At 55.2% G+C, this 17,439-nt stretch overlaps 7 protein-coding genes across 7 annotated transcripts; 5 read left to right on the top strand and 2 right to left on the bottom strand.

Annotated features, from left to right (window-relative positions):
* Window positions 1-60: 60 nt before the first annotated feature.
* On the top strand, window positions 61-1,891 carry HMPREF1541_08663 (uncharacterized protein; the record flags this gene model as incomplete). Its single annotated transcript, XM_008722982.1, has 6 exons — window positions 61-243; window positions 293-310; window positions 378-536; window positions 605-710; window positions 773-842; window positions 940-1,891. 6 exons carry the CDS (start codon window positions 61-63, stop codon window positions 1,889-1,891), a joined length of 1,488 nt encoding a protein of 495 aa, XP_008721204.1.
* Window positions 1,892-2,476: 585 nt separating this feature from the next.
* Window positions 2,477-3,691, top strand: HMPREF1541_08662 (uncharacterized protein; the record flags this gene model as incomplete). The annotated part of the gene is made up of 2 exons (XM_008722981.1): window positions 2,477-2,773; window positions 2,828-3,691. 2 exons carry the CDS (start codon window positions 2,477-2,479, stop codon window positions 3,689-3,691), a joined length of 1,161 nt encoding a protein of 386 aa, XP_008721203.1.
* Window positions 3,692-4,800: 1,109 nt separating this feature from the next.
* On the top strand, window positions 4,801-7,065 carry HMPREF1541_08661 (uncharacterized protein; the record flags this gene model as incomplete). Its single annotated transcript, XM_008722980.1, has 1 exon — window positions 4,801-7,065. One exon carries the CDS (start codon window positions 4,801-4,803, stop codon window positions 7,063-7,065), a length of 2,265 nt encoding a protein of 754 aa, XP_008721202.1.
* A 681-nt stretch (window positions 7,066-7,746) lies between these two features.
* HMPREF1541_08660 (uncharacterized protein) lies at window positions 7,747-8,733 on the top strand (the record flags this gene model as incomplete). Its single annotated transcript, XM_008722979.1, has 2 exons — window positions 7,747-7,882; window positions 7,982-8,733. The coding sequence occupies 2 exons, from the start codon at window positions 7,747-7,749 to the stop codon at window positions 8,731-8,733; spliced, it is 888 nt and encodes a 295-aa protein (XP_008721201.1).
* Window positions 8,734-9,351: 618 nt separating this feature from the next.
* Window positions 9,352-10,661, top strand: HMPREF1541_08659 (uncharacterized protein; the record flags this gene model as incomplete). Its single annotated transcript, XM_008722978.1, has 3 exons — window positions 9,352-9,511; window positions 9,577-9,728; window positions 9,798-10,661. The coding sequence occupies 3 exons, from the start codon at window positions 9,352-9,354 to the stop codon at window positions 10,659-10,661; spliced, it is 1,176 nt and encodes a 391-aa protein (XP_008721200.1).
* A 305-nt stretch (window positions 10,662-10,966) lies between these two features.
* On the bottom strand, window positions 10,967-12,157 carry HMPREF1541_08658 (uncharacterized protein; the record flags this gene model as incomplete). The annotated part of the gene is made up of 1 exon (XM_008722977.1): window positions 10,967-12,157. The coding sequence occupies one exon, from the start codon at window positions 12,155-12,157 to the stop codon at window positions 10,967-10,969; it is 1,191 nt and encodes a 396-aa protein (XP_008721199.1).
* Window positions 12,158-13,150: 993 nt separating this feature from the next.
* On the bottom strand, window positions 13,151-17,068 carry HMPREF1541_08657 (uncharacterized protein; the record flags this gene model as incomplete). The annotated part of the gene is made up of 1 exon (XM_008722976.1): window positions 13,151-17,068. One exon carries the CDS (start codon window positions 17,066-17,068, stop codon window positions 13,151-13,153), a length of 3,918 nt encoding a protein of 1,305 aa, XP_008721198.1.
* Between the last annotated feature and the right edge of the window lie 371 nt (window positions 17,069-17,439).

Here is a 17,439-nt window from a genome sequence, read left to right as displayed (position 1 = left end):
TCTCCATCACCAACTCTTTCAGCCAGAGTGCCTCTCTTGAGTAATACCGACGCACACGACATGGACTCCTCCCGGGCCAAGGATCACCCAGTTGAGGCTGAAGTCGAGACTGTCGACTTCACCGCCGACAATGTGGCGAAACAGCCTCTGCCGGATACTCTGATAGACCTGTCCAATACTGAATACGACAAATTGGGCCGCAGCGCGACGTTCAAGATGGATATCCAAATCCTGCCTTGCCTAGTGAGAAGCTTTCCAAGCTGCTGTGGGACTATCTGCTAACCTGACCAAGGTCATCATGTTCATACTGGTAAGCTGATCTACTCTGCACCCAAGGGCTGCGTGTGGTCTCTGTACAAATCTAACAAATCGGACAGAACTTTCTTGATCGACAGAACATCGCTTCCGCGAAGCTGGCTGACATCGAGACTGATCTCAACCTTTCGCCCGTCCAGTACCAGACGTGTGTCTCGATTCTCTTCGTCGGGTATATCCTGATGCAGGTTCCATCAAATATGGTTTTATCAAAAATCAAAGTCAGTTTGCCTACGCTTGAAATAGCGACCCTCTGCCCAAGACTACTGCCGACTGACACGATCTGTAGTATCCTGGAGCCTACATTTGCTGCGCGATGGCTATGTGGGGAGTTGTTAGTGGCTGCATGGCAGCCGTGCATTCCTTTACCGGGCTGCTCCTAGCACGCTTCTTCGGTGAGTGTCTCCTCCCACCTCCCCAAGGGAATGACCCAGACTGATCAAGAATCTTCGAACAGTTGGCTTCATTGAAGCCGTCTTCTTCCCTGGGGCCCTGTACTACCTTTCAGTCTACTACAGTCGCAAGCAGTAAGCAATTCCACCGAAAATGCCTCGTATAAATACTGCCAAACCCCGCTCCGGGGTAGAGAACCTTGATGAACAATACCTGATAATGATCCCACAGATATGCCTTCCGAGCAGCGATCTTGTACAGCGGAAGTCAGCTAGGGAACGCTTTCGGTGGGCTATTTGCGATCGGCATCCTTAGACTCGACGGCGCCCACGGCTTACAGGGCTGGCGTTGGCTGTTTCTTGTGGAGGGCGTGCTCACCGTCGGACTCGCCCTCCTATTCGCCCTGATACTTCCGAACTCGCCCAAGACGATCCGTCTCCTTACGCAGGCGGAGCGCGACTGGGTCCGGTACAACTACGAGCAAGACCAGGGCCAGAACGACAACTCCGCCGAAGTCACCGCAAAACAAGGCCTCATCATGGCAGTCAAGGATCCCAAGACCTGGATGCTGCTGGCGACTTTATACTGCATTTTTATCTCCTCCGCCGTTACAAATTTCTTCCCCAGCGTGGTCGAGACTCTTGGCTTCGACCGCTCAACGACATATGCGCTCACAGCGCCACCTTATCTGCTCGCCGTCGGCGTTATGCTGGCCATCGGCTTCCATTCCGACAAGAAGCAAGAGCGCTACCTCCACATTGTCTGTCCCCTGACTGTGGGCCTTGTTGCTTTTGTGATCGCGGTATCCACGACAAATACTGGTGCACGCTATTTCGCCATGATGTTGATGCCTGCGAGTCTTTACAGTGGCTCGACAGTTGTGCTGTCCTGGATCACAGCCTCACTTTCCCAGCCGGCCAGCAAGCGCGCTGCGGCTATCGCTCTCATCAACGCCACTGTCAACACGCCGAACATTTGGTGCTCATACCTGTACACGGGAGCACCACGCTACCTAGTGGCCTTCCTCGTCAATCTCGCGGCCGCTGGTGGGGCTATCGCCCTGGCCACCGTTACGCGCATCTACCTCCGAAGGCAGAATGGCCTGTTGGACAAGGGCAGGGACACGGGTAAGAGTGGACCTACAAGGGCGCAGATCGCGTCGGGATATAGGTACGTGCTGTGAAGCGAGCAAGGGGGCCGCCGAGTTCTCCGAGCAATGCATAAGAAGACATGGATAGATACGACCTCGATGAACTATGATAGCGGTAAAGACATAGAACCTTGAGAGTTCGAATCAATCAAACAAACTATATTCCTTCTCCAAATCGGGTATGCTACGATGTATCATCTAGCACCCAAAGCCATGGGGCAGATACATTGTGATTATAACGTATTTCGGACTAAGATTTCGATGTGCACCAAGTATCAGCATGATTTGTTGTTGGTTCAATGCCTGAGGATGTTGGCGAGGTTGGCCTGGTGTTCTGAGCCCGGTTGTTCTCGCCCAGGCTTGTGCCATTCTCCCGAAGGAGCCGAGAACTCCACATTGGCCCCGGGAATCCCCACATCAGTTGCTCCCGCTTCTATCTCGAGCCGTGGTGACTTTCACTGAGCTGTTGTGGGAAAGTAGATTCGTCCGCACCTTCTTCATAGATCAGTTTGCATCCAGCAGAACATTTCAAGCTCCTACAGCTTAGTCCCTGGGCTGACCTTGCAGTGATGCTCTAGCCGTGCCTCAGCGACATCGCTATCCCCCGTCCATTTCATGATGCCTACCCGCGTCAGGCCGCTAGCCCGGCAGCTCCCACGAATCCTCTCGAGAGCATCGAGTCGGAGCTATGCCACTTCCTTGGAGCGACCGTTACGAACCGCCCTCTTCTTCCCTGGCCATGGAGTACAACGGAAGGGCATGACCAGTCCATGGGTCGAGGCATTCCCCCGCACATGCAAGCCCTTCCTTGAAGAGATGGACGAGATCCTGCAAACCAAGCTCTCAACAATGATAGAAGATGGACCCATATATATGCTGGACAAGACCGAGAATGCTCAACCTGCAATCATGGCCGTACGTAACCTCCCGATGTCTCACATCGATGCCGCCCGCTAACCTGCGCACCAGACCTCTGTCATGATCCTGCGGGTTCTCGAACAAGACTTTGGCTTCAAGCCGCAAGACACCATCGATGTTACACTCGGCCATAGCTTAGGCGAATATGCCGCCCTTGTAGCTGCTGGGTACCTCGAGTATCCTTTTGCACTCCAGCTCGTCCGGAAGAGAGGAGAGATCATGGGTGAATGCACTCGCAAGGCCAAGGAAGAGTCTGGAGATAGGTACGGCATGATGGCCTTGGTTTGTGAACCAGATCAGCTGCCTGGTCTCATTGCGGCTGTCAAGGATTTCCTAAGCCAGGGCTCAGAAGGTGCCAAGGATGATTCAAGCCACGAGCAAGCCATCCAGCAGGTGTCGATCGCCAATTATAATTCGAAGAACCAGATTGTGCTCAGTGGCAGCTTCAATCGCATCAAGAACCTGCTGGTGCACATCAGAGAGTTTGGAGGGCATGATCCGCGCGCTGTGGAGCTGAAGTCCAACTCGGCCTTTCATAGCCCCATTATGGAGCCTGCATACGACTATATGCGTAAGGCTCTAAAGCCTGACAAGGTCAAATGGCCTGGTCTGTGTCCGACAATTATGAACGCTAGTGGCAAGCCAGCCGGGTCAAAGGACCAGCTGATCAACAACCTTGCTAGACAAGCCATCGATACGGTGCTCTGGTGGGACTCGATCAAATTCCTCGATCGAGAGGCTGGCTGCAGACGGTACCTCGGTCTAGGACCCGGCAAGGTCGGCCGCAACCTGGTGTCCAAGGAAGTTGGCCGAAGTTCTGCTAAGGGCGGAGGCGTATGGTCTGTTTCCGATCCGAGCGAGATCGAGTCTACCCTGAAAGCACTGACTGAGACTGCTGCTGAAGCCAATAGCTGAAGGACGACAGGCAGTGTATGGATGCACGATACCGGAAAGTCGACTAGCCGGCAATAGACATGTTGCGACCGAGGCTCTCCGCTTACCTAGTCCCGGCGGCATGGGTTCGAACGGTGCTGGTGTCGGCACTTTTGCGCACCAAAAAGGCCTTGTATGTTGTGGGATCGAACCACCAGTCACCAAGTTCATCGCTGGGTGGGGAACCAGCAGCGAATCCGGTGGCGCAGCCTTGTCACCTCGTCGCCGTTTGCCTGGCAACGGCTGCTCATCGCGGCAGGATCAGCCGAGCTTTTTTGAAAGGATATAATTGTTCGATCGAAAAATTGAGTCAACAATCGTCCGCAATGACGTTAAACTAGAGAGGTCCTGGTGCCACACCGCATGTGTGCGTCCAAGGTTCAACATGCTGGCGGGGCTCAACACCTGCTAGAGTCGTGTGTCGCGTTTGAGTTCCTCCGCCGCGACTCTGGTGAGCTAGCGAACCTTCGGTTTACTTACAGCGATGGCACCTGTGAGAAAGGCAAAAAGTTCTCGCCAGGGTCGATCGATCGAACAAAGCGATATGGGAATACGACTAAAAAACCCCCAACCAACTCGAGGTAGGGGTTTCTCAAGCCCTTCCCCGGGGTTTGAGTTTTTGCTTTTTGAACGGCTGCCAAGTTAGTTAGTCGTTGACTACTTGGTGGAGGAGAGACGATGTGGCTATGTATGTATGGTCTATTATCGGCGGTAGTCGTGGTGTATGTAGGCCTTTATACTATTTACGTGGAATATAAGGTGAAAGGTTTGGACCGAAGACCTGCCGTTCCTCACTACAATATACCTGCCTTCGCTCCGCTTGTGTGCCTAGTCCTCGCAGTAAACGACGACGACATTCGCATATATCGCCTTCTGCTTCCAGCAAGAACATAGGGCAACGTCTAGAAGGATGTCTTGGCATCTTCGGGGCCGTCACATGCTTCAACAGGGGCCTGCTTAGACTTTGGCCACCTGCAGTCCTTACCCCAGGTCTCAGGCCTCAGGTCTTGGGTCTCCTGGTCTTTCATTGCCAGTGCACACACGATCGCTACTTCTTCGCCAGCGATTCTGTTCTGTAATGCCTCGCGCCAATGAGTAACTACCAGGAATATATTCCTAATTTCTTTCCACGCCTGCGCGACCAGGCCCGACGACTGTCTGAGTCCTCCCCCTCTTTGAGCCCATTCGTCCTGCCTCCGTTGCCGCAAGTCCCCGACTTCAGCGCATGGACGGCGCGTTTCTGGAACAGCACCTCCCCACCGCCGTCGCTCAGTGAGGAAGACGGCTCGGTCGAACCCAGCGAGTCGACGGTCCAGGCGCTTGCGAGAACAATACAGTTATGGACGCACCAACTCAATGCCGATCCGTTTCCATCGCCACCACTCGAAGCCATTGCTGAACCGGCGTCGGCCGGGCTGGCTATACAGCAAGACACTTCTATGTCGGAGTTTCCACCTTTGGATCCGTCTCCGGCACAGTATACAGCACCACCGCAACTTCAGGACCTGAGAGCGATATCAGACACGAGCCTCAATCCCGCACGACGACTACAACACCGATCAATAGTATTCTCAGATCATACGAGAGGGCATTCACAGTCGGATCCCCTCGCAGCAGTCAATGCTGGTCATTTTCCCGAACCGCAGAATGATCAGTCCAACGCTGATGTCTACATGGAGGACGGCTACCCTAGAAGAAGAGATGGCTCAGATGCTCTGCCTGAAGACGACGGTATGGGACCACTGAGACAGCGAATCAATGCTATCTGGACCGGGCCGGGTACGCCGCTGGAAAAATCCAAGCTCATCCACATCTTGATGAACGAGCGATACAAAGCTACACAGAGAAATGCTGCTTCGTCCCGCCGTGGCACCGTTACAGGGTTTGGATCACCATTGGCCGTGAGCCAAGGACCAGCATTTAACCTCAGCGAATCTGACCTCACGCCAACGTATGCGCCGCTCGACCAAGAAGAAATAGACGAGCACCCCAACGAGGTGCCAGAACCTCATTTGGGATGCATTCACTACCGCCGCAATGTCAAAATGCAGTGCGCTACTTGTGACAAATGGTACACCTGTCGCCTCTGTCACGATGAAGTCGAGAACCATATCTTACCACGCCGAGAGACCCGTCATATGCTGTGCATGCTATGCAAGTCACCTCAGCCAGTGTCGCAAGTGTGCAAGGTGTGTGCCGAGCAGGCAGCGTGCTACTACTGCCCAATATGCAAGCTGTGGAATAACGACCCACATAAATCGATCTACCATTGTGACGACTGTGGTCTCTGCCGACTCGGTGAAGGCTTGGGCAAAGACTTCTTCCACTGCAAAACGTGCGCTGCTTGCATGAGCATTGAGGCCGAGAAAACACACAAATGCATCGAGCGAAGTACCAAGTGCGACTGTCCAATATGTGGCGAATTCCTTTTCACGTCAAATTTGCCAGTGGCGTTCATGCGCTGCGGACACAGCATACACAACAGCTGCTTCAAGGAGCTGTGTAACACAGCTTACAAATGCCCAATATGCTCCAAGTCGATCGCAAACATGGAGTCACAATTTCGTCGCCTCGACCGGTCTATTGAAGAACAGCCAATGCCGCCGGAGTACCGGGACAAGAAAGCGTACATCTTTTGCAACGATTGCAACAGTCGATGTGTGGCCCCCTTCCACTGGCTTGGTACCAAGTGTGTCTTTTGCGACAGTTACAACACCGTCCAGCTTGAGATGATCGGCGAGGACCAGACCATGCAGATGCAGATAGAACAAGATCAGGCACTAGACCGCGTCAACGATACCAATATGGGGGAACGGGCGATCACAGCAAGCCAAAATCACACCCCTACCGAGGACTTAACACCGGCGGCATCTATTCAGGAAGCACCACCAGCCGTTCCGAGGGCGCAAACATTCAACACTATCGCAACATCACCTCCCGTACAGTCACCCTGGCTTATGCCTCACTCACCAAGCTCAAGATCGGTTCGGTCAGTCTCCCCAGTGGTAGGCAGCTATTTTGACACTGGGAGCCAACGATCCCCTACCCCCACAACTGCTAGTAGCGCAGTTAGCATGGCTGCTGGTATGGCGGCAGCTGCTGGTGCAGCGGGAGCTGAATTTGCGCGCCGAATCAGCACTGCTGGACGTGCCTCTCCAATGGAAGAAGATGATGACCTGGACTTCTGGGGTGGTCAAAGTCCGAAGCAAGAAGATTTCGTTTTGCCGAGTCGAGAAGCAGACGAGAGTAGCTCGTCCGATAGCGAGGACGAAGACGATCCTGATGCAATGGAGGAAGACGATGACGACGACGACGACGATGACGCGGATGCCATGGATATCCTTGGGCATAGATGAGAGGCGCTTGGGTAAGCATATATACGGTTGGCGCTACGGAATAAATATTGCATGATGGGTGGCAGCAGGCCTGTGGTTCTTGCGTTTGGTCAGCACGGTTGCTGTACCATTATCATTACACGCTGCGTATAGTATACATCAATAGCATTACTACACGACTTGGAACGCGTGTACTAAAGTGGGCGAATAAAGCAGCTGTTGCAGGCTTTGGAATACGACGTCCGATGCCTAATTGAGGTCAGGGGGCAATACGAAATACGATGGTCGTATCCAGCACCGTGAGGGCGATGGCCATCTGCTGGCGTGCGAATTCGCCCTTTTCTAGACAAGTCATGTATCCTGTGCTAGGTCCCGTAAAACAGCAGTCTGATTGAATCCGAAGAATTTCTCGGGAGAAACACAGCCGCGCCCAAGACCCATCCATCCTGGAAACTGCGTTGTCTAAACGCACCCGGGCTTACCATATTCGATGACCGTTCCGAGTCCGAGTCATCGCGAGACATTCGCTTCGTAGGGGCTTCCTCAATTCAATTGTATAAAAGCAAAGGGCTCTTGTCGCTTGCTTGTGAGCAGGAAATTTCCTGTCAGCCGACCAAAAGGCTTCTTTTTTGACTTGGTGTTTCTCTCAGGAGAAAAGGCCAGCCAGGACCGTTACCCATCCACACGCTTCATGCGCACAGCATGGCTTCCACGATTTCAGCACAAGGCCCTGAACCAGAATTAGGTCCGGAACCGGAACGGGCTACTTCGTCGCAGCCCTCATCCACCGCTAAAGCAGAGATGCACCTACTACCAATGACCATCTGCTCCGGCAAAGGTACACACACACACGTCTCCTCTCGTCTTCCCTCTCCGTCGCTCGCTCTCCTGTGTTTCCTCGAGCAGAACTCACTCTAACTTCCCTCTCCCGAAACAGCCGCCATCCAACACGCGACCGCCACCTACGCCGAAGCCTTCAGCACCGACCCTTACCAGCGCTACTCGCTGACGCCGATCCGCCCGTCCTCCTCCAACGACAAAGCGACACACCCCATCCACTCCCCCGCCGTGCGCACCCACCTCTGGCGCTACCTCGTGACGCAAGCAGCCGTCAACGGCGGCCACATAGTCAACGCGACCGGCGACTGGAGCAGCGTCGGCATCTACTTCGACCCGGGCACCTCCGACGCGGGCTCCACGCGCATGCTCCTCCCCTTCCCGCCCCACACCGGCGGCTCCAGCGTGCTGGGCACGGCGCTGTGGATCGTGGTGCGCGTGGGCCCGCGCATGCTGTGGCGGGGCGCGGCGTACGACGCGGCGCTGCGGCGGTTGAGGAAGAGGTATTTCAAGGCGGAGAGGCTGCGGCGGCGGGATTTTTTTTATGTGGCCGTCTTGGCGACGTTGGAGGGGAGGAGGGGGGAAGGGTTGGGCAGTGCGTGGATCAGGTGGTTGCAGGCGAGGGCGGCGGAGGTGGGGAGGCCCGTGTGGTTGGAGACGAGTACGGAGGGGGCGAGGAGGATGTATGAGCGTTGCGGGTTTAGGTGTGTGGGGTGTGAGCGGATGGGGGTGGGGTGGGTGGATGAGGAGGGCTGGTGGGTGGAGGATGAAAGGGCGAGGAGGGAGGCGAAGGGCGTGGCGCTTTGGGGCATGGTCTGGTGGCCGGAGGGGGTGGAGGAGGAGAGGCGGTAGTGCGAGGAATGGCACAGCGTGAGGGGTGTGATGCGTGGTCCTGAGGCAAGACGTTGTCCACCGCTGAGTTACCTTGCTCTTTCACTGCGCCGTGTTCGTGAGAGGGAGTTTCCCAAGGCTGGGTGTCGAGGGTGAGTGGGGGCTTGCCATACGTCGAAACCTGTACTTTTCAAGGCACATAACCCTTTTCCTGGTATCAACAGGAGCCCAATCAGCTCTCATGCAAGATAATCAACTTTAGCATTTCCTCATCAGATTGGCGGATGTCGCCAATCGCATCCTCGCTTCTGGCATGCTGGGATGAAATCGTACGAACCTATGCTCCGGATGGAGAAAAAGTGACGTTCGTAGTGACTTCATCATCTCTCCATCATACTACAACATCCGACTGGCCGACGACGGGACGGAGCTGCTATAACTGAGTTCTCGGGATGCGCGCTGAGTTCATGCGGATGACGAACATGACCATGGGGAGGGAATGCGTGATGGGAGATTTGGGAATTGACCGTGTCTTATAATGGGCATCTGGACCCTCAATTATTCGATTCAAATTACAGGAGGCATAGAGTGGTCTAACACACGGCAGGACTGCGCCGCCACGCAAGTATCAGCACCAAGATGGTGACCAGCATGACAGACCGCAGCTATGTGCGGTACGAGGACAAGCATCTCTGGGAGCGCATCCCGCCCGGCGAAGCAGACGACATCGAGGCTTGTGCCGACCTTATCAATGAGATGCAGCGCGCCGTGTATAACAAAGCCAGACATGCATACACAGGTAGGCCTCTGTCTCACCATCAACGCTGCACATCAAGGCGCATAATAGCTCATACCCCTCGACAGGCACGCACTGCCGCACACAAGGCATCATTCATGGCACGCTGACCACAGAGCCCAACCTCCCACCTCACCTACGCCAGTCTCTCTTCGCCGAAGAGCGCTCCTATCCCTTTGCCGCACGTTACAGCACCGAAACCCAGGACCCAGGCATCGACGTAAGATCCCAATCGCCCCCCCTCTTTGTCCCACCCTCCCACTGACGCTCATCCTTCTGAACCGAACAGGACCGAATCCCACAACCCCGCGGCCTCGCTCTCAAACTCTTCTCCGTCCCAGGCACCATGTTCCCCGACACGCCGGGCACCGACCTGCCCACCCAAGACATCGAATTCAACTCGACGCCCGCCATCGAGCTATCCGACGCGCGCACGACGCGCGAAATCCTGACCCTGCGCCGCAAACACGCCAACAATCCCCAAACGGAGCTCGACAAGGATCTCTCGCAGCGGCCCGACGCCGACCTGCAAAAGGCGCGCGACCAGGTCCCCAACACGCCCCTGCAGGGCCTGACCTGGTACTCGCAGACGGCCTACCGCTTCGGCGACCTGATCTGCAAATACCGCCTCGTGCCAGACACAGCCGCACAGACCGCGGCGGCCGCCGAGCAAGAAATCTCCTCCTCCCCAAGCGACGACGACGGAACAGCTGATCTGGGCCCCACAGCCCACAGCGGCCGCCTCTCGGCCTTCCACCTCGCGCACGCCGCGCGCTGGCTCTTCCAAGTCCAACTCCTCTCGGACCCCGCGCGACAGAGCGTCGAAGATGGCGGCGCGCCCTGGGACGAGTCCCAGTTTCCGTGGCAGACGGTCGCGCGCGCGTCAGCTCCGAGACAGCAGAGTTGGGACTACGGCCTCAAAGCGTTCTGGGAGGATCGGATGCGGCTGGATCCGTGGCATGGGCTGCTGAGTTTGGAGCCTGTGGGAGGCGCGAATCGGTTGAGGCGCGTGGTGTATCCGAGGAGTAGTGGGTTGAGGAGGGCGTTGAATGGGTATGAGGGGGGGAAAGGGGAGGTGCACGTCAGGGCGTTGGGGGAGGTGTTGGCGCAGAGGTCCGGGGTGGAGGAGGGCGGGAAAAGGACGGATAATTAATTAGCTCCAGGTTCTGAGATACTTGAGGATTAATTTTCTTGTGATTGTTCTCGTCGTTGGCGACCGGCGGTTTTCGCGCGAAGTCGTGGAATATCTGGATAGCTGCTGGGTGTCTGTCGTCTGTGTGTGACCTCTTCAGAGCGTCTCGCTCGTTTATTTCCGAGACTGTCTCTGATGGGATCTCTCCGATATTTTTTGATTTGTTTTCAGAGAACCGTGGTTGAGTCTCTCTTATCGACCGAGTAGACTCACTCGCCGTGTCAATGACTCCCAAGCCCTCTCTTTTTTCAAGCCATATTCAGCTCTCATATAGACCGCATGAAATCCGCATACGGAAGATCCGACTCCCTGCCCTTGGTCCGCGCCGTCATCTCCGACTGGTTCGACATGACCTGGCTGATCTCGTCCGTGTCACCGCCTATCGACTTGGTTGGCGACACGCCACTTAATCTCTGCGCATTCCTGACGTCGACTTCGTGATCAAGCGAGGAGAAGGCGTGTTTCTCATCCCGATGATTGCCATTCGGGCTGCTCCCGTCGCCCCCACCGCCGGTGCTGCCACGGAACCAGCTGGCCATGCGACCTTGTTCGGGCTCGTTCATCTCGCGGTGGACGTCGGCGCGGGCCTGGCCCTGGATGGCGTTGGAGTCGATGACGTCGAGGGTCATGGCGCGACGGGACGAGTCGCCGTGGACGAGATCGACGAGTTTGGAGAGGATGTTGAGTTCGAGCTTGAGTTTGACGCTGTAGACAAAGACCTTGATGCTCTCCTGATAGAGCTGGTAGTGCATGAATTGGAGGACGACGATGCCGATGTCCATGCTGATGATGATGACGTTGATGGCGAAGAGCTGCCAGACCATGCTGCGCGTGTGCTCGCGCTCGATGATGCGCAGCAGCTGCACGGTCTTGTAGACGTAGAGGCCCGAGATGCTGAGTTCTTGCAGCGTGATGCCCACCATTTGGATTTGCTCGATGTAGTAGTAGCCTTCGGCGAAGGAGGCGCGGCCCGAGTAGGTGGAGCCGAAGTCGAGGACCACGACGGGGATGAGGAAGCAGATGCTGGTGGTGACGATCATCCATTTGACGCCCTGGAGAATCTTGCGCTCGTCGTAGATGAGGTTCAGCCGGCTGTACAGCACCAGTGACTGGAACAGGATCATGAACACCCAGCCAATGTCGATGATGACTTTACTCAGCCACAACACGCACAGCTCAAAGTACCCGAGCATCATGCCCAGGGCGAAGAAGACGACGCCGAAATTACACAGCACCAAACTCCAGAAATACAGGCCACGGAACTGCTTGAACGTCGACGTGATGAGCAGCACCATCTCGAGCGAGTTGTACAGGGCCAGCGCGACCGCGAGCGTGACGATGACGCTGTTGGCCGAGTACTCGCCATCGAAGGACGACTTGGTCGTCGCGATTTCATAGTGGTCGTGGGGCCCGCGGGCGACGAGCTGGACTCGAGGGTCTAGGGTGGTTTGGACCATTGTGGAAGAGGCACCCCAGAGGAGGCGAGATGCATCATATGGTCGTAGACAGCTCTATCGCATAGGCACAGTCGCCTTGTAGGATAGCGAAGTGCGCGTGTCCTGTCCTGTCCGGTCGAGGGTACACGACGACGACAACGACGACGAACAATGAAGAGAACCCGAGTGATGATGAAAGTTGAGATGTGCGCGGATTTGACTAATTTCGCGCATGATAAGGTCCCTTTCCCACCGCCTGTAACCTAAGGTTTTTGGCGTCTGCCGGCAGGGCACAAGCGGGGGGCTGAGGCAGGGATGGCGAGTCCTGTCGCTTCACTTCCTAGGGCCTCCCAGGCCGATAACGAAAAAGTGGCTCGCGCATGCCGCTACTTATCTCAGTTAATCTAGCCAACAGAGACGCGCGTGTACGACATGATATGCAGCCGTGGCACGATGATGGTCCAGACCTTCACTGACAGTTGAACGATCGTATCGCTGGAAGTCGACTTTTTGAGTGTGCCGCTACCGCACCTTGCGCGGCACCGAACCGTTCACTAATTGACCCAACTATTAATAATAAGTTTTGTTCGCATCTGGGGAAACGGGGAGCATTGGTGGGCCACAAGCCCATGTCCACGGGCTTGGGAGAGCTGAGGAGTGGGAATGCTGTCGATTGGTGGGGGCCGGTCGCCTGAAGATGCGCGCTGTCAATCGTCACCAAACGCCCAAATGCCCGATCTGCCCCGTTCTGCCGCGTCCAGCCCCGGCGTCCTCGGGGCGGCCCACGTCATTCCAAGCGTCGCCCCAGCTGAACCAGTCTAGGCACAGTCATAGGCTCGTTAAAGGGCGGCAGCATCTTGACCTGCGTAGTACTGTACATCATAACCCGGCCAGTCTGCCCTACCTAGGGACACGCGATCTTACCCTGCCGTCGCAACCAATCATGCTCATCACAGCCTCGTGATACTTGTACACCCATGCCCCAGGTCGCCGCACCGTACTTTACCTGTGCGCCTAGCCTCGCAGCGGTGGCCTTCCTCGACCACGCCCTCGACCACGACCTCTGCCTTTACCACTGTTTCCGGCAGCAGACATGTGCCCTCCGTTCTGGCCTCTGCCAGCACTCATGCCATTGATAGCGGCCCAGCCTGACCCTGAGGGCCGTGCTGTCGCCACTATCGGCTTTGGGCCAGGCTGATTGTCTGATGTATCCGAGTCTGAATCACTCCAAGCCTCAGCTGTCACCACAAACTTAGGCGTACCCAGCCGGGCAGCAGATAAAGACCCAGAGCTGGCTGTTTCGATGCTAGGAACGGGCTCGATTGAGTCTGGCGATCCGGTCTCATCTGACAGCTGCTCTGCCCTCTCTGGCGGTGTAGCAACAGGAGCTGGAGATGTCGAAGGCGAGACTGATGCCGACCTTGGCTGTGGCTTGGGCGATGGTTGATTATCTTCATCAGACCACACATCATCCAGACCCTCCGAATCGCCATCAATCCCCTCCAGCGCCGCCATCTTGGCCTTTCGATTTGCTTCAGCCTCTGCCAACGCTTTGGTGCTTGGACCAATCGCCGGCATCGCTTTGCCACTGGTAGCTGTGGACGAACGGGAAGAGGCTCGCGAAACTTTCTTGCTGATGATGGTCGTAGGTCGAAGTGTAGGCACTCTAGGGCTCTCCTTGGACGTCGTACGCTCTGCCTGCTCCTCGGGCTCTGGAGTAATGTCGAGCTCCATGTGATCTTCCTCCTTGCCACTCTCGTCTTCACTGTCTCGTGCCGGCTCATCTTCTGACTCCAAATCATCAATATCAACAGCCTGCTCCATGGCCGCCAATTTCGATGGTGCAGCAGGCTCGGGTGTCTCGCCGAACTCGTCTTCATCAGAGGGCTCCTCATAGGTGACTGCCTGCATTCTTGTTTGACGCCGACTCACATCATCTTCTCTCGTCGGCAAAGGTTGCTCTCCATTAGAGACAGCTTTACGACGATCTCGCCGCCGGCTAGGAGCATACTCATCATCCCGCTCAATGATCACGTGCTCGCTTCTGGCCTTCTTGGGAGGTGGCTGCCCTTCAACATTTGGATAGCTGGTATTCAGAGCCTGGAGATCCGAGCCCACTACTGGCGCTGGTGCTGGTTCACCGCCATCCAAGGCACGTTGTGCGATACCGGCCATCTTGTTGACTTCGTCCAGCTTGTGCTTATCAATAGTAAGTTTGACGATCAGAGATTGCTGTTTCTTCTTTTTGGGCTTGCTGTTCGGGAGTTGTTTGCGGTAGTTGAACGCTTTTTCGCCCTCGTCGAGGGTTTTACGCTTTCGCTTTCTGCTGATCATCTCAATATGATCATCATCAGGCTCGGCTGCGTTACCATTCGAAAAGTCCGGCTCGTTCTCAATCATTATCGGCGCCGGTATAAGCATGTTCGGGTCGGGGTAATCGTAAGTGATAGCGTCGGTAAAGTCGTAGGCATGATCCGAGTCCCTCAAGATGCCTCCTTCGGGAATGACATATTGCGGACTTATGGGACTCTTGCCGAGACCGTTTTCGTGGCGTGCTTCTGGATTCTCATCAAATACGTCGTCTTCTTCAACGGAGCCGGGACTGCTGGCCGGAGCGTTCGCGGCTTCAAGTGCTGGATCGATAGGAATGCCCTCATGCTGAGCATCTCGATCCGCTTCTTCGTCGATATAGTCATCACCGAGCTCAGTCTGTTCAGCTTGAGCAGCATCTGCCTCCATTCGACGCTTCTTGAGCCGTCGCGTATTGTCCCCTATGTCGTCGCCGGCCTTTTGGATCCAGCCGATGTTCGAGGAACTGAAGTCGACCAGGCTCTCTACAGACCGGTGGTCAGCCACAGCCTTCGTGTTATGCCCAAGCCGAGTACCAGATGGGGTGTATGCCTTATACCCAGGCTTGTGCCGACAATTGCGACAGCTGCAGATACCGCGACAGCTAGGACATGACCAGTCGGGATCTGCGAGTATATCCTGCGGCATGAGGTCGTACGCTCTGTACAGTAAGCCATAGCAGTAGTTCTTGCCACAACCTGAGCATTCGGCTTGTTTCCACTTCGGCTCCCAATGCTTGTCGATATGACAGATTCCGTGCTCCCGAACAAACTTTTCGGAGCGCCGCACTTTCTTCTTCTTCTTGGTGTTGCCATTCTCGTCAACCTGGATTTCCTCTTCGCGTTCGACACCTGTCACAGGAGCAATCGGCTTTTTGATGTCCCGAAATGGACGTCGCTTGAGTTCCTGTTGACAGACTTGAGCCAAAGTCTGCTTACGACCAACGCGCTGAAGCTCGACCTTCAAAGACATTGGCGACTTTTCGGTGACTTTGCCTTCGTAGGCGAGAATCTGATGTCTCCAAGACTCATGTCTGTCGGTCAACTCAAGCCAAGGGAACTGCTCGACCCATCGGAGTTTTGAGATGCAGCCACAGCTTCGACCCATCGCGTAGCACTCCAAACAGACATCGTAGGCATCTTCTTCGTCGCCAACCTTGATCACACAGGAAGGACAAGTCAAGAAGCGGTTGAAAATATTGCATCGGCAATAAGAGCACGTGATGAAGCCTTCGTAGGGTACCATCTCACATTTCTCCTGTTTATCCGGGAGAAAACTTTCGTCAACCAGGATCTGAGTGTACAGGCCATGTAACCGGCGAAAATCCTTCTCTAGCTGCCGAACCTTGGAATCACTCTTGGTCTTCTGCTTGGGTCCTGATCGACTTTGCTTGTGCTGCTGAGCAACCTTTGAGAGCCGAGAGTACTTTTGCAGTCCATAGTAGATCATGGCCTTGTTCTTATACTGCTCATCGCGACAGACAAGTCGAGCCTTGGGTAGCGCCTCGTTGATGGCCATCTCGAGCGTCTCGATGGTTGTGCGATTCCAGGCGACTTTCATGGTCCTTGTGCCACGATTCCAGACTTGATGTGGGGCAAGCGGCGGAATGAGAATGAGATCGCCTGGACGCTGCTCGACGACATAGGTGTTGAATGGAGCATTTTTCCAAGCGTTAATCTGAGCAAAATGGTTTTCGACTTCGATATCATGGCCCAAGCGGGAGAGCCAGTATTCGGCAACAACCTCACGCTCTTTGTTCTCGGTCATGAACCATAGCGAGGAACCAGGCTGGGTTGGTCTGCCATCCTCGACTAAACCGCTTGACGCTTCAACCATGATGTTCTGACCAAGACTGGCACACATTTCACGGTGAGCCGGAGTGTATGTTCCTTCATGACCGATGTAACACATCATGTTCTCAGCGCGCATCTCTTTCGGCAAACAGCTCATCAAGTCACCAGCTTTAGCGATGCCTTTTCCACGGCGGAAGCCCGAACCACTTGGATCAGGTTCGTCAGTGGACCCAAATCCTCCAACGTCGCCAGTGGTTTCGTTCAGATAGTAGAGAAACGGTGGTAGAATGGTTTGCAATTTGGTGTGCCACAACGGTGGACAGTCGATGTCTTTCATGTAAATTCGCTGTCGCTCGGGATCCTTGTAGTTCGTATGATTCCATTGATTCGTCAGAAGACCCATGTGGTTAAGGTAATGGGCAAATGTCATGGGTACGGAAGCCTTTTTAGTCAGGTCGCGAGGGTTCTCAACTGTGATTGAGTTTAGCAGGAGGGACACAGAGCAGCGGAGAAAGTAGGTACCCTTTGACCCCAGATTGTCTCTCAGCCATTGCACAGCAAAGGTCCATCGATCAAGTCTTCTATCATAACCTTCGATTACAAGAGGCTTGCCCCCCAGAATGACATGAATCAAGACCAATTTCTCAAATGCTTCGATGCCTTGATGATCGATCATGTCGCAGTCAATGCGGACGACCCATTCGAAGCGGGGTGTAGACTCAACAAGTGCCTTTACGTCGAAGTCAGGCGAGATGGGCTCGAAGGCCGCGCATGGCCGCGTTGAAGGCATTGTGACTGACTTGCAAGCAACGGTCGGGGTGAGGTGCCGCGGCGTCGTTCGCGATGGGCGACCGAGTCTTGAAGCGCAACAGCTCGCATGGCAGCGGTCTCGTTTCACGACGACGACCTCGTTGTTACACTCAATTTGCGCCGGCGTTCGCTGCCTGGAGAGGACACATAGGTTGGCCGCAGCAAACAAAGAATGGTAGGCGGGCTGTACTTCAAAGTGGCAGTCGCGACGCCGCCTCGGCGCGTCGGGGTAAGTACCCACGCTAGTCCTAGAGGGGAATGGTTTGGTAAGAACCACCAGAGCTTCGAGCATGTGCTGAATCTCTCCTCATCAAGCATGTTTGTTTGGTCTCATCGAAGTATCGGATACAA

Source organism: Cyphellophora europaea (assembly GCF_000365145.1).
Source record: "Cyphellophora europaea CBS 101466 unplaced genomic scaffold supercont1.9, whole genome shotgun sequence".
NCBI lineage: Eukaryota > Fungi > Ascomycota > Eurotiomycetes > Chaetothyriales > Cyphellophoraceae > Cyphellophora > Cyphellophora europaea.
This window is presented reverse-complemented; position numbering and strand designations above follow the sequence as displayed.